The 22,958-nt window shown below is 38.8% G+C and overlaps 1 protein-coding gene across 1 annotated transcript in view; it reads right to left on the bottom strand.

The window, feature by feature from the left end:
- Nucleotides 1–10,509: 10,509 nt before the first annotated feature.
- Nucleotides 10,510–22,958, bottom strand: part of LOC137283758 (neuropeptide FF receptor 2-like) — a 67,737-nt gene continuing 55,288 nt past the window's right edge. The window contains exon 6 of the mRNA XM_067815430.1: nucleotides 10,510–13,628. Within this exon, the coding sequence (XP_067671531.1) occupies nucleotides 13,525–13,628 (104 nt within the window). The 3' untranslated portion in view covers nucleotides 10,510–13,524. The remainder of the gene's footprint in view (nucleotides 13,629–22,958) is intronic.

A 22,958-nucleotide genomic window follows, 5' to 3' on the forward strand; every position in this document is an offset into this window, starting at 1 on the left:
CTCGAAAGGCGTTGAGGGACTCTAATAGATTCAGGATTGGTTTGAGCACATGCCGTTGCCTGTAGCAGATCAAGGAGGGTATAAATCTGATTTCGATTGATTTAGTCAATATTAATTCAGTTTGCTGCTCGATAGGCTGACCATGTGTAAGTGCATGTCCTTTTTCAACATAGAATATGAGATGCTGAAACACAGATATAATTGTCAATAAGGACTTATAACACGTAAACCCATAACAGCTCATTATTTTTAGTAGACAATGTTCCATCTTTTAGTGTACCTCATAATCCTGTTTTACAGCACGATCACTAGTCCCATCAGAGGTTTACAGCTTTATATACCGTGAGGACAATAAAAGCAAATTGGCGATTCTCCATAGTGTTAAACTGTGCCATGTCAAGACTGATCCCAGTCAATAGTAATTACAGTGTTCATTGATTGCAGATTGATACAGACGTAAAGGCCTCTGAAGTTACACCTCGCCAATAAAGGACGGCAGTATTCATTTGAAAGACCAGTCTGTTAAGAAGGTGGTCATCTCAATGCACCAAGACAGACACAACGACACTTACATATCGGGATGATATGAAGATGAAACAAAGTTGTTTCTAATCAATATTCTATGCTGAGGACGGCACAAGTCCTTATTTGTGATCAAGTGCGAGCAATCTGCAAGGATATCTCCCAGGAGGGTTGACCGATCTAGTCGAAGACAGGACACTAGCGTCTGGAGGGGTATTTTATTGTTGCCTGCCAAACTATTAGATTAATAGATTATCCCCATCTTTTGTTAGGAAGGAACAGAGAATGTCCAGATTTCATTACTTTTCTTGGTAACCCAATACTTTCACGGTTTGTGTTCCTTTCGCCTCTGATTGTCTTGTGTGTGGTATGCATTGTATTGTCGAACCGATCGTAAATGTTTAACTCTTGAAAGAAAGGGACTATACATTTGCTTCATTCCAAATGGTTGAGTTCTACCATTTGTTGGGTTTAATATGCTTTTCAAGTTTGTCTCTATATTTAAATGTTATGTCAAATAGCATGACATGGAAAGCAGGCATGCATGAGTTTGTCAACTCAACACAAGCATTTCCTTATATGTGGACATTGTGGGAGGCTGCGATCTGTAGGGCAGGACATAATTATTCCTTTCACTCAATTTCAGTTGCTCATTCATATAAGTTTCACCACCAACCTATAAATAATTGAGACTGGTTATTCTCTGGCGTTGACATTTGTGTATATTTCAGCTCTCTGGGTGAGTGAGTTTAGTTTTACACCCACTCCGCAATATTCCAGCAATATTCCAGCAGTCCGTAAATAATTAAGTCTGGACCAGACACTCAAGTGATGAACAGCATGAACATTGGATCAGACGACGTGTGTCAAACAAGTCAGCGAGTCGGACCACACGATCTCGTTACGGCAAGCAAAGTCGCCTTTTGTGGGAAGCACAGGTGGCTGTAGACTTATTCTATTCCGGGTCTCCACAGGTCTCACTTTATGACAATATTCATATTGAGGCAATATATGGAATGATGCACCAAGTGCACACAGTAGGGACGATCACTAGGTAATTCAGCCTGATATTTTGCTGATGACCTAAACAATCCATTCTCACGTAATGTTGAAGTTTGAACGAAACTCTTGTGACGTACCCATACGGTGTTGTCGTGGACCGTGAAGTCGTCAGACAAGCACTGATGTGGTAAACGTAAACGTTTAGTCCGACATCTGATCCATCAGAGTTAAATGCCCGTCATCACTCACTGAGTAAGTGGTCAATGATGGGTTAACAATGCGAATGTATTCAGTGATTAGCATCAAGAGTACTGCGTATCACAAGCGTCTTAGGGTGGCCAAGACGTCAGTCAGTTGAGCCCGTATACGTCACCGTGTTCAGTGACAAATCGAGGTTCCTCCTTGACTTAACAGCTGAACTGTGCCGAGATTGGACAGTGATTTACCAAAGCAAAGTAAGAAAGATAGTTATTGTGTGATTCCATGAAGCTATATGTTTTCTGAAAATGTTTGATGTACATGAATATGAATTCTCTTTCGCTTTTCCTCAGTGTTGTAATTTGAGCAACACATATTCTTTCCATAGATTTAGAAACCTGGATTTCTCGAGCTAATACATTAGTCACCCGTTGTTTAATGTCTTATTTTGATCGTAAACGCCTGTCCAAAGGGTCAGACACTGATTCTAAATACATCCAAGGACAGCCAGAATGTAGATAATATTTTCACGGTGTGGTGTACTACATTCATTGAAGTCTTTAATCACGTTTGAATATACTAAACGTGAATTGACAATGGAGCAGTTTTAGAGGTATTATTTTTTTTTGTTTCGGTCATGGGTCGATGGTGCCATGATCTATGGAATCCAAGATATGTACAGAGTGTTGCTACAGTCCCCTGCTGAAATTTCTGCTGCACCAAATATCCATAACAATACAGTAACGCTATTGAATGGTAAGACATTTTTCTTAGGTTACATGGTCAACAATGAACAAATTCTCGTTATATCCGACATGAAATTAGGAATCGTGCCATACCAGAACATACTTTAATCATACTAAGATTTCTTGATGGTTTTAGACGCTACGGAAATGAGTGGAAAACAAACGAATTGGCCCAATATTGGTTTTGTAAGGGAAGGCTCTCTGATAGAACCCTTCAGCATTCAAGAATTTGAGAACAAACATGCCATCTTGCTTTGAAATGTGTTTTCTTTACCAGTGCCAGGTTATCTCCATTGATCTTGGTGCCTTAGACTTGGTACCTTCAGATTTGTGTGCTGACATTAGATGAGTGCCCTAGTTGGTTACCAATAACATAGTCAATGTATGATTTTGTGGGTTGGGTTTGTGGGCGGTGACATTCTCTGAACAATTCTTAAACAGCGCATCTTGTGAAAAGTCCCATTTGCTGTCCGCAGTCCCGCATGTTAACCATCCTGACAATTCCTGATGGTTCTAGACGCTACGGAAACGAGTGGCAAACAAACAAAGTGCACAATGTTAGGAAGGCTCTTTAACTAAACTCTTTATGATTCAAGAAGATTATGACAAAAACGCCCACTGTGCTTGTGAAATGTCGGGCTTGCACTTCCTATCATGTGATGTCCCCACTGAACTTGGTGCCTTATCTTTGGAAACTTCTTTGTTTCCTGACATCAGGACAGAACCAATAGCACAGCAGTTCTGGCACTATGGATGATGTAAAGTGTTGTGTTTGGGGTTCGATGGCGGTATTGATGTAACTCATACTATTCCCATTCGCTATACTAAGTTCGATTCGCTATCTGTTACAGGGCGCTGAGCTGATAATGAGCTTACGTAGCCTGACAGTGATCTGCCCAGTGACTACAGCTTTTAATTTAGTTCAGAGAGTCTCCAGCATCTGTTTCTTTACAACTCATTTATTCTGCTCACGGCCTGACTACTACGGGGTGTATTTGTCACGCTGGTTCAGGAAACAATCCCCCATCATCTGGTTTCAAGATGTATTTTCACCTTCTTGAATCAACGTCCTTTTGGGTTGTGAGAGTAAGTGCCTGTGTACTTGAAATATTAATTTCCTTCAAAAGCTTCGAAAGGGTTGTAGGTGTTCGGTACCTATCAGGGGAAACTTTTATGTTGACGACCACTGGAGATGAGAAGGTGCCATCTAGTCAATTGTGTTTTCCATGAAGTTGCTAAACTGACGCAGTATGTGTAGGTAGTTTCTACTTTTTCCCCTTTCGGCAGCTCTGACGATATTATGGCTATGTATGTCATTGCCTTCCTTTGAAATGTTCAACGCATGCACTGCACATATATTATATAGAATTATGCCATGCTGTGACACAGTCTATGATTCCATGTAAATCATCCTGACTTCTATATAAATATAAAGAAAGTGATGAGAATACCGAGTGTACAGTTGGAGATATATAAGAAGTAGTTTCCGAAATCCGATTTTCTTGATCCGTATATATACAATGTCATACCTGTGACTGTATTTCTTGGGAAATGTTTACAAGTTTTGCAAATTCTGTTACTCTAGCTTTATTAACAGTATCTGAGTATCTGCTAATCGCTGTCCCATTCTGCCTGATATCATATTAGTTTTTAGCACTTCATTTCCAGTAATAATAACATCATTTCAAATCCAAAATTCACAAGGCACATCTCATCATACAGAGATCTTTATGTGACACTTGATAAGAGTCCGAAAGAACCGTACATTCCTCATTGATTGTTAATCGTTTCTGTAGAAATTACAGAACGTTTTTCCACGGAAACCTAGGAATCAGTTGTCTATTTTATTAATTTTCAGTCGTCATCTGGCATCTTTGGAATACATTTCTTAAGGTATTTATGTTTTTGGACACTCTGTTTCCGCAAAGGATTCTTCAATGCTTCACGGTGATTCTGATGATCTTGATTACAGACTGTTTTAACGATGCAATGAGTGAGTTTACTTTTACGCCGCACTCAGCAATATTCCAGCTATATGGGAAGGGTCTGTAAATAATCGACTCTGGACCAGTCAATCCAGTGATCAACAACATAAGCATCGATCTGCGCAAGTGGGAACCGATGACCTGATCCCGTTAGTCGCCTCTCACGACAAGCATAGCAGCCTTTTATGGCAAGCATGGGTTGCTGAAGGCCTATTTTACCCCGTGACCTTCACGGGTCGGTACAGTGAACAAAAAAAGAACATAACATCACGTTCTATAAACAGTATCGAATATACTATTGTTCAAACTCTTTTCTTCAGGACAGTGTTTTGATGTGTTTTTTTATGGAGAAGAAGTGTGACTGCAATCATTTAACAAATTGTCCTAATATTTAACACCAACCGTGCAACCACCAAATACTGTGCAATAAATGAATCCTTTCGAAGGCTGGATCGCAGATATCCCAATGGATCCCTCTTGATGTTGCTGGAATATGGCTAAAAACAATGTAAGGTCATGCTCGCTCACTCGTTGAGCTAGCTCTGATAGACATTGACGGTGTTAAATTACATAATGTCAACACTATCCCGCCGGACTATGTTGTTTCAAAATTAAGTTTTAGGATTAGGATTAGGATTAGGATTAGGGTTAGGGTTAGGGTTAAGGTTAGGGTTTGGTTTAGGTATAGGGTTGGGTTAGGGTTAGGGTTAGGGTTTCGTTTAGGTATAGGGTTAGGATTAGGGTTAGGGTTTCGTTTAGGTATAGGGTTAGGGTTAGGGTTAGGGTTTCGTTTAGGTATAGGGTTAGGATAAGGTTTAGGGTTAGGGTGAGACGACACTAGGTATCCGGTATTCTGTGACTGTACCGTTTTTTCGGTGCTGAGGAACGCTCATGTTTGTTACAGAGCACGACTACTAATCTATTCTACAAGATGTGCCTTTCCCAAAATTACACAGAAAAAAGTTTCATAAGACATAAATACGTAAATATACCGTAAATAATAATAGAGTACATGTAGAATGTTTATGAAATAGTTCATAGACAACTGCACTTTCAGTTTATGATACGTTTACAAGGACAAAAACAAGCTTATTTATTTCATGTTGGAAATATTAAGTTCCTGTTGCTTCAAAGGCCCCTCTGGCTCGAAGTCAATAACGAAATGCCAAGCTATATTCAGTTTCGTTTCAAAGGATGAGGACGTATTTGAAGAAATGTATGGCATGTTATTGAGCATTCAGGACATGTTTGCCACCAGGGAGACAAATTAAAGAAGTTATAATTATCAGAATGTTTGAGACGAACTAAACGGGTTATGGTTATCCGCAAGTTTGAAAAGAACTTGCATCGTTGATCAGGTTAATAAACTGTGTTAACAAGTATTTGAGAAATAGATTAAACCATGTGTACCCCCAACCAACCTATGTGGTAAACGATGTTTCACAGACAGATGGTCCTTTCGTGTTACCGATCTGCACAGACACAGGTAGGTGAACTTCACGTAGGCGTATGTAAACGCCTACAACCGTCCACGAGTATGGATGCTTTAGTCGGTAGGTGCAATGAGGGAGACGGAACAGCTTTGGAAAAAGAGGACATTCAATTTGATCTAAACATATTCGTATTCAATAAATGAATAGGGATTTGCTAACGAGCTGTTATAACTTATGTCAACACTGCTCCAAAATAACCGAAATTTTAAGTCAGAACATGATACATGTAATCATAAAAAATACAAAAGCGTGTTAGACACAAAAAATCAAAAGGTATGCTGAAACATATTGGTTTTATATGTCTTTGTAATTTCATCTAAAACCTATGCTCTGAACACATATATTATGAGGAATTGGTCAGCCACAATTTGTGTACCTGCAGAATTAAGAGACTGAGGAACAAATGGACACTCATTTGTTATAAACTGATATTTTCTTTTTAAGTACAAATTAAAGCTAAATTGCTATTTGCACTTTTGAAAGTTTATTTTGTGATAGGATTGTGGATCGAATGTTCATATTTTCATTTTATTTCAAAGTGAATCCTGTAAAATAATTTAGGTATCATTACCAGATAAACATCTTTACGTGATGCCATATTTTGAATGTTAGGCTCTAGACACGTGACAGACTATCCTGTTTCCCAAGTCTGTTATCACAGAACTCGTTCGGAAGGATCCCGTAATTGTCATTGTATCGTATCTCCGGTTAACTGCTTCCGTTTGTTCATTCACGAACGACATTAAGTGATATGTCCTTGTTACAGACAGTCGACATATAGCTCGAACATTGCTAAAAGTAATCTCATTTACTCACTTCAGTCATTCCCATCCGATTCGCTTTAGGTACCATATCTGTGGGTCAGTTCGTTAAGTGTGCCTGTCCTTCAGTGTCAGGGCCATACACTGTGAGTTTCACATGTGATATATGCATCATGTGTAAATTAAGGCTTTATATGGGAATGCGTTAAAGGTGGTATTCATCCGACTCACAAGGACAAATAATTGAATCCTGACGCGGGTACACTGTGTGAAACACGGAAGCGCAGTTGTGCCTAAAAATAGTGTTTATCAATCCTAAAAATTCGAATCCCAGTGTGGGCTCTAATTGTGAAGTATGAAAGCGCAGTTGTGCCTAAAACTGACATTTATCAGACTCACCAATCCCTAAAAATTCGAATCCCGACGTGGGCAATATACACAATATATATGAAGTACGGAAGTGCAGTGGTGCCTAAAGATGGTATTTTTCAGACTCATCAATCCTAAAAAAATCGAATTCTGACTTAGGCAATACACACAATATATGTGAAGCACGGAAGATCAATTGTGCCTAAATACTGGTATTTATCCGACATATCAACGTAAAAATTCGCATCCTGACAGTGAAGCCCATTTCGGCTGTCCCACTGTAATATAGTTGGATTTATAGCCAAGAACGGTTTAAAACTGTATGCACTCACTCACTCACTCAAGACCATACATAAGCACACCCAGCCACTCTCTCACTCACGGAAGTATTGGAAGATGCAGTATTCCATTTACAAGGAAGACAGTTTACATCACCAGCAGTAAATATCAACAGCGTGCATTAAAACGCTATGATTTTCCGTGTCAGCTACTTACAGTTTCACACCTTTCCATAAATACTCTCAACACATTTTTAATGCCAGGACTCAGACCGTTAATCGTTGACAGGTTCACAGTGTGTCTTCTACCAGAACCAGACACGACTTGAATTGTCCTGAATGCGTGAACCTCCCTTGGCCGGTAGCCCAAGCGCCCTTAACTAAAGATTATATGTTGCGCTAAACATCTCAACAGACTTTACGTTCAGTTCCTATATTACTTAACATCTGGAGATCAGCCGTAAGGTGATGTCAGACAGCTTTCTGTATCCCACTCCTGCTGTTAAGGCTGAAACCTACACCGTTAAGTCCCTCAACAGAGTGATCCTTTGATTCCTTGTTTCAGACATTAATGGTTCTTCTAGTGGGAATCAGCGAAATAATGGTCCTGTATACGTAAGGCGCCAGACTAAAGACTTTTCATTCTGCTAAGCAATAGGGGTTTTAGCATGTTTCCGGCTCACAAGGACGTGCGGATTTTAACTTACCTTCTTTCGTCTGACTGTGATGATTTTTATCCATTCATACAGCTAATTGGACTTTCAAAAATGATTCGTTACATGTTTGGTATTGGAAGACGGGCGTTCGTGAGCTGTCTCGATATCGATGGAAAATCCACTTTTACTTTCAGACCGGATTGTGTGTAGGTGTTCTCACCAAGAAAAGCAAAAGGATTCTGTAGTATATAGATATTGCGGGGGTAATAGCTGTAATGAAATACCACGAAACGCATTGTACACGTGTTAGATTATACAAGATGTTGTTTTTATAATATGTGTGTTAGCCCATGTTCACATTTTGTTGTTTGAGTGTTGTTCTCTTGTCAGATTTCTTCTAATCGCACTGGGGTAGCCTAGTGGTCAAAGCGTTCGATCGAAGCGTTGACGCCTACTTCACGGGTTCGATTCTCCACATGGGTACTCACTTACTCAAAATGCTAAGACCACAATTGTAATACTGGATTGAAATAATGGTCGGGTCTCCTTCTTCCTTGTGGTAATTTGATTTAAAATATATGAAGATTGTGTGCGACGTTTTAAGAAGCGCATATTACAAACGGGTCACTGCACATAGACTGAAACGTAATTAGAACTGGGAAGTTGGAAATAAAACCAATCAAAGTTTCTTGGTTCTAACAAGGTACCATAGAAACAAACTAGTTTTTACAACGTTTGATTCTGACATGGAAAACACGTAACTGAAGAGCTGTTCGATATAATGTACACTTTTTGCCAGTCAAAAGGTTTTAAAAGCTTGTTGGCGTTTGGAATATCGCCCAAAGTAAAACTATCGGTGTGGTAAGCTATAAAGGACATATCGTGAGAATTAGTAATCAAAGAAATACATATATATATATATTTATATGCTTAATATGCGTATTTCATTTATGGTAACGTGTGTGCTATTTGCCTTGGAGCATGCTATTCCCCGAGAGATATATTCGAATCGCATGCACGATATTTACCAATTACCTTTCGGCTGGTCCTTCCAGTATTAGTGTATCAAAATACGCTCATTGTCTACTGGTCATCTGCAAGTCTCGTTTTACAGACTCTCTGATTGCATGATATTTAGTGTGTAATGCAGATATCGCTTCTTGTTATATCAGAGTCCCGCTGGGATTCCCCATGAACGTATTCTTGTCGAAAGAGGCGACTTAACGGTCTGGTCAGACTCACTGTCTCGGGTGGGTGACACTGTGTATTCTTGGACACCGATGACATTGCACGTTCGTCATAATATCAATCACCATTACAAGCCGTCAAATCTGAGGGAGGTAGCATGGTTTTATACCGCTGTTAGCATTATTCTTGCGGGGTACGCCAGAAGTGGGCTTCCCACGTTGTACCCCATGATGTGGAAAATCGCATCCGGGTCATTAGTCAACGCTTTAGCCACTGCACTCGGCCTCGTCAGATCTGAACTACTGCTGGGTCCAGACCCCCGCCCCCCGCCCCCCAAAAGATATATAAAAACTTTTAAAAAAATGAACAATAAAAAAATTAATAAAATAATATAAAAGTAAAGAAATAACAAAATAGTGAGTCAGTGGCTTAAAATTTGACATCACATCGGCAATATTTCAGCCATATCGTGACGACAAAATAAATGGAATATATGTAAAGTATAAAAACCTGTCGACGAAGGACAGTAAAACAACTATAATATCACAATCAGAATAAAACTAGCGTGGAAATTTAAAACTGACATCATTATTTGGACAATGCAATCTAAAAACAGTCTATAGATCGACAACAACAGTAGTCCCTAGTATATCACCAGACTAAGGACTAAAAGAAGAGAACAAAAAATAAGAAAAAGGCCATATGAGGGGTGCCCAAACCAAACACAAAAAAACCCGACATATAGGTTCATAAACTAACAAATTAACTGCGTTAACATGAATACGGCAATGCGAATTTTCCATAATTTAGATGAACATGTCCAAAACGCTGCGACGATGAAAGCATCGTTCTCCTTTCATCCCGAACGCTACCCTACGTATGTCATAAAACGCTTTTACTTAAAGTTACATCAAGCGTTACTACATTGATGTCATGCCTCACAAACCATCATTCATGACGCGAAGGAAAGTGGTTGAGAGATACCATTAGCCAAAAGACAGCTGCGACATGAGCAAAACAACTCGTAGAAACGGGACTTCTCCCACTCCCAAGTAAATGTCAGTAACAGGCACCTTACAAAGTTGTCAATACCTCGCCCTTCGCCCTCGATTCATGGCGTTAGTTGCCGACACAGGCCATAATGCCATTATCCCCGCTGTGAACGACAACAGGCAAATATTCGCCTTGATCCCGTCACCTTAAGGGGTGAAACAGAGTTTACTTTCAGACGGGAAATGGAATATACTTCAAGGCTGCCATGTGATTCGTTTTCAAAAGAAGAAACAGAAAGACACAACTATATTAGTTTCAAACCATCATATTATTCACTGACACATAATCACAATCGTAACAAGATTTGCAACATGAAAGTTCATTTTCTTCCGTGTAATCAGTTATCCTATACTGGGCTACTCTTCAGAGACGATGGAGGGTAGTCATTATGTGACCAAACTATATTGATGATGACACTCTGACCCTTGACGTCATCTTATGAACCTAAAGCACTGGCTACGTTTTTGAGTTTCTATAAACACAGTATGTACGGGTACAAGCTGTACGTATTGGTATTTATATGAAATCAGTTTTTGTAATCGCCTATTACATTTAGGATTCCTCATTCTCCGTAAAGTACAGATTCTAATATTTTTATGGGTAGGGTCGTATCGGGGATTCGAACCCTGATGTTAATAATATATTGAAAATCAACACTATTGACACATTTACATATTTACGTCTATAACGAATGGTCATTACAACAAAACGATGATCTCGGGAACATACATAATGTAATACATTACACAGGTCGATCAGGGCCATGCTGTCAAACTTACCAGCCCTAATAGAGCAAGTAATTAACTAATAAACTGGGTACTGGTCCCAAAAGCAGTCGTAGCGTTATGAAGTGTCGTAAGTGTACAGTTTATCATAGGCTTACAATTGACTAGATGCTGCAAACGTTTTGTGTATCAGGCTTGTTGCCAGAAAAAAATTTTCAGTAAGTTTAATCGTTTAATTTCAAGTCAATATGTAATGACATTTAACAGATGGAACAGAAGCGCTAACCCAATGTGAATTATCTGAGTCTGCGTGTTTCTCCCATGGTTTGGTGTAACGTGCAAGTATCAGCAAGACTGTCAGCTTTGAAGTGGCCTGCAATTGTGTTCCGTAATACCCCATAATGAAGCAATCACAGATGAAATACCCCAATTACGTACTCTCATGAAAATGTATGAGATATTATAACAAGAGGCCAGTGTGTATAAGAAGTACAATTAGCACGAGAAACGTTCCCGTGAAACTGGACTGTCGAAAAATATAGATCGTCTCTCTAAGCAATGACTGCACTGACAATACAATACTACATCAGACTCCTTTGGTGATACGATATCAAAGCGATTGGTCATTGGATCTCACCAATGTTGAAGACACAGGATCGAACATTCTTCATGGATTTACAAATTATTGTGAAGACCAGTGCCGCAGTGTTCCAAAGTACGTGGTGCAGGGGACATTAAATTATATCTAACAACATGTTTTAAGAATACATAAGTTAGCCCCAAACATTTGACAACCTCCAAATATCCTGTTAATGCCAATATTCGGTTTGCATTGGCTGCAGACAAATTCAGGGCAAAAAATCTTTGATAACATGCTTCATGTCGTTCTCGTACTTTTGGAATAATTGTCTATCAAGAGTTCTTTCCGTTCTTCTTTTAGCGCCTGAGGCTATCCACGATCACAAATCGTAATGTATTGTACACCATCCAACACCACTGCTGGCAAATTTAGCATCACAGCTTCCTGATCTGATGAGATTTATAACAGTTTAGAGACTTCAAGGCTTATGGAGACAATCATCGCAGAACTCGCTTGCCTATTATCCTTGGCACCAGACCCATTTCTTGCGTTTCATTTGCCACAATATCCGGGAGTTCAGAACTTTCAATGAGTAGGCAAATGCAGAGAAGCAATTGCGGAATAGTCAGACTGGAAACGTCTACAACGTCCACAGCATCATTCTAGTTTTATGTACAGGATGCAGTTTCCGTGACGTACAAATACATCATGATCAGGACGTTTTGGCCAAATCACCTGACCAAATTGGTTCTTGTACAGAATGTACAATAGAGAGATGACATCATTAATGCCGTTCTACTGTGCACAACAATACTTTTTATAACCGCTATATTTTCCGTAGTCCCACAAAACACAACACAATGTGCTGAGATGACAGGTGATGCAGTGAATCGTTTAACTATAGGTCATTCTAAGCTAAACTTACAAGTCATACAATATCACATTCTTATAGACAATTTTGTACTGACACAAACATTTCATATAATGAACATCCAAACAGTATATTCTCCATTGTGGCTGAAGATCAGAAAATATATACTTCTAAATATTTTGAATAGAATTCAAACACTCTGGCCTGACATGGTGGGCGTAACAATGGTCCTGAGACAGGACTGTGGAGAGGAGCCTTCTGATATGTTATGTTGTGCCTACGGTGCTTCAAATGGCATCTGATCCTCAGATGACCCTATCAGCTTGATCATTACAGAAATGCTGGTAGAATTAATTATCTTGAAGTGTTCACTTTAGTCTCACTGGCCTCCCGATATGGACAGATGGCACCGACGTGCAGAAATAACGCTTCTCACGTCTCACCGAGAATCACTATCCATTTGACCACTCATCAGAAAGACAATTGTGTCTGTCAGCCTGCGCCGAAGGTCTTTTGATAACAAAATCACATGTGGTAACATTGTGGTTAAAGGAATACTTTGTGCATTCAGATCACATAAAGCAAGAGCCTTGTTGTCGCGATAATAAAATCTGAATTTGTGAGTTCTTACTTTACTTTTCTATTCTGTTCTTGACATAGATCTTCAGTTCTGCAGGCCATTCCTTGCCATCTGTTACTATTTGTCTGTGTGAAAGACACTTTATCTATTTCAAAATCAGTATTTCGTGAGGTTCGGTAACTTTAAGCATCTGAATCTAACGAAAAGCCCTAAGATTGAAAGAAGGTATTCAAAAGTTCTTGATGCACATCGCGACCCGTGGATGACTGTGTTACTGTGACTTTTTAATGTCAATCCTGTCATTGCATCATTCGAGAATCCGTAGAAATCTGCTTCAACACGAGTCGAGATAGTTGCTCATAATGCTGATCAAAAAGCTATCTTGCTGTCCACCTTGAAGTAGATTTCCTTGATTGGCTAGACGACTGAGCAGCAATTCGCTGAAACACACGCAAGTGTATCCAACGATCTCCGCACTATAGCCATACCGACTCTTCTCTGCCTGGAGTAGAATAGACTACACTTTGGTGATGTTTGTGGAGCTCTGGAAGGAGTCTACTCGAGATACCATTGTATTGTACCGATTCTTCCTCTCAATGCTTCGAAAAAGCAGCTGAAATCCTGAAATGAAATTGTAGAATGATTAAAATGTACACTGAAACAGACATGTTTTGGGTCATGTGCCAACTCTAAACGCCAATTGACTTCTTACCATCTTTGGGATATAAGCTGAATCATGAGCATTGCCCTACGAAACTATACTGGAAAAAATAAGTTAGGAAAATTGGTATTTTTATGATTGATATTTCATCACATCATTGTGTTGAACAGAGAGATCATTATTCATAACCTCAAAATTTACTCAGTTGTGGGCGAGAAATAGCCCATTTTATTCTATTATCCAGACTTATTTCCACTCTTAAAGATATTTGCATGCTAGTTTCAAATCATATTGTAATACTCTAGTACTGTTGCTGTCCTTCGCTGACAGGGTTTCATGTATTATGAATATGTATTCTGCATTTAGCATTTGTTTCAGTGACGATATGGCTGAAATATTGCCGATGTGATTTTAAATCTGAACTCACTCACTCACTCAAAATTTACGTTTCCCCAACTATTTTTGTCCAGTATTGAAATCACCACTCACAAATGAACACTAGCCAACTACATTCATTCAGTGTACTTTGTGAGGATTCTGTGAGGGTCAGACGTGGGGCTTTTTTTATCCACAAGATGAGATTCCTAGGTATGATGATCTCCGAATTATACAAAATGATATTTTTATGATATAAATAAAACATAATTGGATAATGTTTATCCAGAAGCTATGCAGGGTTCTTCGTACAATAACGAATATAGAATAATTACACTTTAAACAGAACACCTAACAATACCGTATATCTGAAAACAAAAAGTGAAAATTCGCAAATTAGGTTCCTGGAATATATTTATTTAAGAGATGTTGCAAAATGTATTTTTATTTCTTGTTCACAGTGGTAATGTTCAATTATCATATGCATCAGTTCCACATTTGTCTAAATGGTAATATATACACAAACCGTTGTCAGGTTACTCTGACCTATTACCCAATGCAATTACGTAAATAGCAACCTTTGCACGACAAGAGAGTACGTTGCCGTTGCTTAACAAGTCGATGTTTGTGTGTATATTTGTCGAGACATCAAGGCGAGACAAGGGCATGTGTTATATCTCTTTGACATTGTAGAAGTCAAACATGCATATACAGACAGATAACATACAAAGGTTTTCAACACTTGTTGACAGTGTGAATAATTTTCATTGACAACACATTTTGATAGTGGATGTGAAGTATATGAAACACTAAAATAGTTTCATACAAATTGAGCAGGAATGCAGGTGAAAGTCGTTAGTAAAAGAATTTGATGAATGTGAAATTTGGGTCCAGAACCTTCCACAGTGCTGACCACGGCACATATATTCTTGAAAAGGTTTCAAGGTCATTACTTGAAGGTGGAGCCTACTCAGTATGTGACCATTACAATATGTGTGTTGTTCACTTTAATTATATGTTTGAAACATATCCACAGAACCAAGATTTTCCATTTCACAAGTACGTTCATGTCGATCATCAGTTCCATATGGAAAGAATATCCACAAGTTTCGCTAGCATAGATGTATCATCGACCATATACCTTCAGTATAAATGTATCGTCGACCAAATATCGCCAGTATATATGTATCGTCGACCAAATATCGCCAGTATATATGTATCGTCGTACATATATCGTTAGTGTATATGCATCGTCGTGCAAAATTAGTCAGGATTAATGTATCGTGGAAAACGTCCTTAGTTTTAAATGTATCGTCAATATGTTTAGTTGAAAAAGATCCTCCATTGAATAATTACCCTACAAAATATAAAATAAATAGAAGGAAAAGCCTATCTGCAATAAAAGACGCTACTTGAAACAATCGAATATACACATGTGCATCATCAGGAATATCCCTCACCCAAAAACACTGTACATGTAATTCAGTCTTTAACTGGGCTCAGCAAGTAGCACGACCAGGTGAAAATCGACTTAATGATGACTCACATTCGTGATGAAACTTGCGGTATTGTTACCTACTGTTACAAAGTGTTCTTTTCTTCCATGAAAACTAAATTTTTATCTCATTTCACATGTATGAAAAAAGTGTTGGATAGCACTGGAAGACAAACCAATATTCCCAAACCTGAAAGGACCATGGAAATATTTGGAAAGAGAACTATTTCTGCTGCTGTTCACCACGCTCTAACCGATTAGATTGAGGGACATGGAGCAGTTAGTTCTTCTTAAACACGCAAAAGTTCTTTCTCCAAGCTGTCCACAGTATCTCAAGTGGCAAAAACACCCTTTGGCAGTTGATTGACTGACTATATTGGCGTACGAGGTTGTGATAGCACAAGAGATTCATGCTCGGATGTTCGACTACGTGTGTGTGTGGTGGATACCGCCCACCTTCGAATCCCTGCTAAATATCATTCAGATGAAAAACGGTGGTTATATCACTTACAAAGCTCAAGATGTTTAATTTAGTTTCACAGGCTTGAGGAAAAATGTGGCTATAAACTGGGATAGCGATGATTTTTTTATAGTAAAACTGCATGAGCAACTTGGAGACAGTGTCAGCTTTGCCACTGCTAAGAGTAACTGTGTCAATATAAGACGGTGTCAATATAAATTCTGTAATGTGATTAATAAAAATGTTAGCGTATGATTTAGTTGTTCATCTGTTCTATGATTTATGATTGACATTCATTGACAAAACCCATTGCTGTGAGAGAAGACAGAGTCAACTTAATTACGAATGCCAATATTGAATGTGTGATACTTTGATACAGGGGGCGGTGGGGTAGTCTAGTGGTTAAAGCGTTCGCTCGTCACGCCGAAGACCCACGTTCGATTCCCCACATGGGTATAATGTGTGAACCCCATTTTCTGGTGTCCCACGCCGTGATATTGCTGGAATATTGCTAAAAGCGGCGTAAAACTAAACTCACTCACTCACCCAATTGATACAGGCAGCGGCGGTACATTGAATGAACCAGATGACTGAATTCTGCCAGTGGGATTTTATATCAATTTTATTTTGTTTCATCAAAACAAAGGCCCAATCGAACTCTTGTAACGGGTTGGCTTTGGACATGCTGTAAGCGTTGTCACAGACCGTCCCAGACATACTGCAAGCGTGAAGGAGTGAGTTTTGTTTTTCCTCAACCTTTTGTTAAGCGATACTGGACGGAATGGGGGAGATGGGGTGGGTGAACCGCAGAAATTGGCGTTACACACTATACCCATGTTTGGAATCGAGTCTGGGTCTTCGGCATATGAGCGAACGCTGTATACAACTAAACGACAACTCCGTCTGTGGACGTGATCTGAGGACTCCGCCGACTATGACAGTGCAGCTGAAATAAGGTGCTAAATGTCGATTACATTATCTCAAACAGCGACGTAGGTGGTGCCAACTGTCATTAACAATGATAACTTGAGCCTTCTCATGCCACCTCGTACTATTGCACTAACATATTCAAACTGACGACCTTATAAACTCCTGGTTAGAACTAGTCTTCAGCAACTCGTGCTTTTCTAATGAGGCGATTAACGGGATTGTGTGGTGAGACTCGCTGACTTTGTTGACACATGCCATCGTATCTCTTTTGCGGAGATCGATGCTTATGCTATTGATCACTGGAATGTCTGGTCCAGTCTCGATAATTTACAGACCAACGCCATGTAGATGGAATACTGCAGAGTGCGGCAGAGTTTCTTGCACATCCGCGAACAGCATTTCATAAAAGGCGCACCAGTGGACATTTTGATAAACATTTTCTAACTTCATTCAAACACGAGCATGTGATAATTTTGTAACTACAACGATGTCTTACAGAAGACTAAGAAATAAATAAGAATCATTGTTTTGCTGACAAATGTTGATAACGTTGTTTAGTCGAAATGCGTATTATGAAGAAACATCTGTTTCAATTCCATATAACTGTTCTATTGTCGCTCCCTTCGCCGACCCGGCTGAATGCATATGCACTGCCAAAGAACTATTTTGCGAAGAAATGATTGGATTACTTCTTGCAATTGTAGACCAACATTTGCTTCGATCTCAGATTCGATCATTAACATATTGAGTGATACTAGTAATCCTTTCACGACAGGCCATACCTCCCACCGAAGGACCTGACAGGCAATTTGCCTTCCTGCCAAAAGAATAGACGCAGCGAATCTGTGTAAACCTCTTTAGTATTTGATGACTGTTTGCACTCTCCGGGGCACTGTCCGGCCGTGATACCAACTAACACTTGACCCTTGTCCAGATTTGCGTTTATCAAATTTTTATTCACACTCTTGCGTGTCGGTCAATGCTGTCTAGACTCGTGTTGACCTTAATTTAAAGTGTGCAAATCTCTGACTGGTCAGTTGTTTCTCGGAGATTGTTTCTGGGCTAATTAAACATTAACGAGACATTGAATCTACGTGTTATATTGTGTCCATATATTTGATCATTTAATGTCACAGGATAAACTTTATTGTTTAAGTTCTTGAAATGTATGACACTATCGATACGTGTCAGTAGTGCCTTGAACCATACATCTTCGGTATTCAGATTCCGTTAAATGTAACAGCAGTCTGTGTCTCCAAATTTCAGAATAAAATTAGAAAACCGAAATGAATTTTATATGGATATCTTGTTGATCCACGTCGAAGATGTCTTCAGTAAAATTTACAATTGCCAAGGATGAAAACAGATGCATTATACCATGGTCCCCAGTCTGGTAATATACGTTCTGTTGTTAGCGATCTGTAGCCTGTTTATATATTGTATTGTCTAAATAGTGAAATTAGTTTTAACTTTCCACGCTAGTTTTAATCCTTATTGTGATATACTAGTTGCTTGTCGACAGTTTTCTTTTATAATAAACATATATTCCATTTCAGTGTAAAAAGTTCACGTCACGATATGGCTGAAATATTGTCGATGTTAATATTAAATATTAACTCACAGATGCATTATATGACCAAGAAAGGATTAAAGGATTATGTACAAGTAATAAGGAGATATTACTTCTATATGAATAATTATGAATATGACTTTCGGCTGAGGATTGTATAAGCTTTAATTCAATTAGATACAAATTTTTTAAAAAAATTCCAAAGCTGCTTTTAAAACGTCTCATTCGATGACTGTGGAACATCAATGTAATTGTCACTGCCAAACGTGGATCACAAATATCGGATCAAGTAACACCTAGTCTGGAGACTTCTTTATTCAATACTCCGAAATAAGTTTTCGGAGTGAAGTTAATGTAAATCCATAATTATCTGAAAACCTGAAAATAATATCAAATTAAAATAGGTATATTTTGGGAAATGATTCAGCGGAATGAGCTAGGGATATGCATGTCTGCAATGACTACTTGTGCATGCAATAGTCATCTGTTTATATTACACAATAACGCTGAAGTACGATACCATAACGTATTAGATATGCAGAACACGAAACACCTTTCAGTGAGTTAATGAGTGAGTTTAGTTTTACGCCGAACTCAATATTCCAGCCCATATGGTGGCGGTCGAAATAGACGAGTCTGGGGTAGACAATCCAGTGATCAACAACATAAACATTGGTCTGCGCAATTGGGAACCGATGACGTGTTAACTAATTTAGCGAGCTGACCACCTAATCCCGTTAGCCGCCTCTTACGACGGGCATGGTTACCAAAGGTCAGTATTTTAACCCGGACCTTCGCTGGTACCATTCAGTTGTAACATTAACGAGGTACATAGCTCCCGACAACTGTTAGTTCGATACAAGTACAATCATAGCACCGAATCGTTCCCTGCTCCAATAATATTAATATCAATCCACTGATATATTCGCTGATACAAAGAGACCAACCAGTTCGTAGTAGATGTTTTTGGTAAATTTGGCGCCGTCATTATATTGCCATGGAGATTCGTGTGGATATATATGTAGCATTTAAAACAAACTTCGCCTCTCAATCACTCAAACACAAACATCAACAGACACCTTATTTAACACGTTTACAATTTACACCGCACTCATCAATATAACATCATTATATCGAGTAATCGAGTCTGCATCAGACAATCCAGTGATGAATAGCATGAGCATCGATCCATGCAAACGGGGTACGATGGCATGTGTCAACCAAGTCAGAGAGTCTGACCACCTTATGCTGTTAGTCGCCTCTTACGACAAGCATGGGTTACTGTAGATCGGTTCTAAACCAAATCTTCACAGGTACTTACACATTTAAACACAGAAATTGTACGTAACCATTAAAAATAAAGACTTAGACATCGTCACTTATTTTAAATCACTGTTAACTAGTCTTAGTGACCGCAAAGATTTTTAACGCAATATTAACGATATTCCAGTTAAATCCCTACTCGTCATCTACATGTGTTAAGAAAGTCGAAGTGAATCAGCTCTTGGACATTTAACACTTTCGTGACACCCACAAGCAACGTCGAGGGGCGAACTGGGAACCCATAATGTCTTGTATTGTATGTGGAATAGTTTGTGTTTGAATTACATACGGGTCTTAGATTGAGAGTTCTCCCAACTAAACTTGATTCACATACACATGACTTTGTGGGACACATACTTCATATGATTCACACAAATCTATGTTTTTTTAAAATTTGAAATAAACTAAAAAAGAATGCTTGTGTGTGAATCAAGTGACATGAACATGCGTCTCCGTGAATGTATTTTATTTGCGGTTTAAACAACAAGCGCATCCAGTTTGAGTGACAATGGTTTTAAAGTAAACATATTTATAGTATGCAGCCTCATTGTCCCAATTACGTACAAATACGGGTTGCTGGTACCAAACCATGGCACATAGTACCTAATTAAGCTACACGAAGAGGAAAACAATATCGTAAAAAATGAATTGAATCAGGGATAAACAGCATGTAACACCATAATATTTAAGTAAATATGCATATCTACTGATTTTTCCTGTGATTTACACGAGATTATTGTATACTACCGGAAAAAGTGACTTTGCATAACCTAAAATTGTAAAAAATGAAAGTTATTTGAAAAGTTATAAAAACAACCGTATGTACACATGTTGCAAAGCATTTTGCATGGAGTTTGATGTCACGTATCGCACATGGAGGGTGCACTTTCTGCACAATGAACTTACTTTCTGCATGCTTTTGGACACCTGGAGTTCCCACCTCCGATGTTTTAATGCTGAAGAACGTTTTCTGATTATTCAGAAAATCAGCACCGTACGTATGCTAGAGACTGGAAAAGCCAAAGATTAAGTGGCCAGAGATTTTGGTGTCCATCGAAACACGATCTCATCTTTATGGAGACGTTTTCAACATTATGGCAAATAGGAATCGATTCCAAGTTGCGGGTTTGACTGCTGAGATTATTGGGCCTTATGTGCAGCCGTTCATTCCTAACAGAGACATAACTTGACGCTTAAGCAAGACAATGCACGTCCACATTTGTTGTATTGTGACAGATTTCAGGAGACAGAAGAACATTCCTGTACTCCCCGAGCCAGCTGTTATTTACAGACCGCTGCCATATAGCTGGAATATTGCTGAGTGCGGCTTAAAGCTGAACTCAGTCACTCACTGAAGTCAACAGATGATACAAATACAGTTAGGAAATGATGAAAAGTTAGCAACAGGTTTCGTTTCAATCAACAGTTGACTTGAACTCATCTTCATGGAGCGAAGGACTAAGAAAAAGGATAAGATTACATATGAAAACATGCGAACACATCACAAACACCATAGTCCTGCTTTAATCCAGAGATTAGAAGAGAAGGCTTCTCACAAATATAAACATGCAAATTATCTCTTCTCCAGCTCATGATTCATTTAAAAAAAACACATCTTGTTTTTAACCCTGATTAGTAAGTATGTATAGTACTCTCATGTTCACGATTCCCTAATCAAGCCAATCATCTCAAGGCAGGTGTAAATATCTGATTTATCTATAAGATAATCACATTACCACCATGAATGAGGTTCTGCTGAAAGCAGCGTTTCAAGAGCAACTCTACAAGAAGCATCAAGACCACGCAAGCATTTACGATCTTACGACCATTGGCATATTTGTGCATGATGCTTACTTTTGTAAACTGAGGTTAACAGGTACATTTCATGTCTAAGTTTAAACTTATTTCAAATGACAAGCATATAGATGTTTCCCCTCCACCCATGTGTCCTACAAAAACCCTATCCTGTTTCTATCAATTGAGGGACAACAATCCATCTGAAATGGGATAGATATGGTGTCAGGTATTTATATCTAGTCTCATCTTCTAATCTGCATCAGCAGCTGAAGCAGACATATGTGCGTCTGTGCATGGATACAACCTGTCTGTATGCTAATGCATTCACTACATTCTGAGATAGATAACGACTTAGCATGCATAGCAGTCTACATCTGTCAAGAGTAGTATTTTCGATTTTTCCTTTGTTTAATGTCACACACAGCGATGTTCCAGCTATATGGCCGCTGTCTGTGAATCATCGGGTCTGGACCAGACAATCCGGTGTTCAACATGATGAGCATTTATCTACGCAGTTGGGATACTATGACATGTGTCACCAAAGACAACCAGCTGACGAAGCGAGCAGCCACCCGATCGCCTCTTACGAGATGGATGGGTTGCTGAAGACCATTCATCACTTATGGCATCGTAAAATCATAACTCTTCATGGTATACTATGAATTGTTAGCATTACATTATTTGTTTTCTTTGGTTAACAATTAACAAATATTTAAGAGGACATTAATCCTCCCCATCTGAACAAATTCTCAGGATTGACGTTTCATGATGGCGGAAGATGATGACCATGATAATGATGATGATGATGATGATGATGATGATGATGATAACGTTGATGATGATGGTGATGATGATGATGATGATGATGATGATGATGATGATGATGATGATAACGTTGATGATGATGATGATGGTGATGATGATGATGATGATGATGATGATGATGATGATGATGATGATGATGATGGCGACGATTGTTATCATTATTGACAGCAGTAGTGGTGGTAGTAGTAATATGTGACTAGGTCCGATGCAATATGTGATAATGATCCACAGACAAAAACGTACAAAACTCGTCACAGATGATAATTATAAAGAAAATGTAGAAACATGCACCCATCACCAAATCTACATGTCTAATTCTGAATATATGAAATGTTTCTCGGTTGAATTCAGGACAAGATATAATGAGACATGGCATTTTAAAGTGAAGTGTCCATGTTGCAGAATTAGTAAAATTAGTAAGGATACCAGTCAAAAACGATCCAACATAACGAGTAGGAATATACAGACGCCACTTCGAAACATCAAGGAATGAACCTGGCTTCTGAAACGGGCAG

The sequence above is a fragment of the Haliotis asinina genome, chromosome 5, assembly GCF_037392515.1.
Source record: "Haliotis asinina isolate JCU_RB_2024 chromosome 5, JCU_Hal_asi_v2, whole genome shotgun sequence".
NCBI lineage: Eukaryota > Metazoa > Mollusca > Gastropoda > Lepetellida > Haliotidae > Haliotis > Haliotis asinina.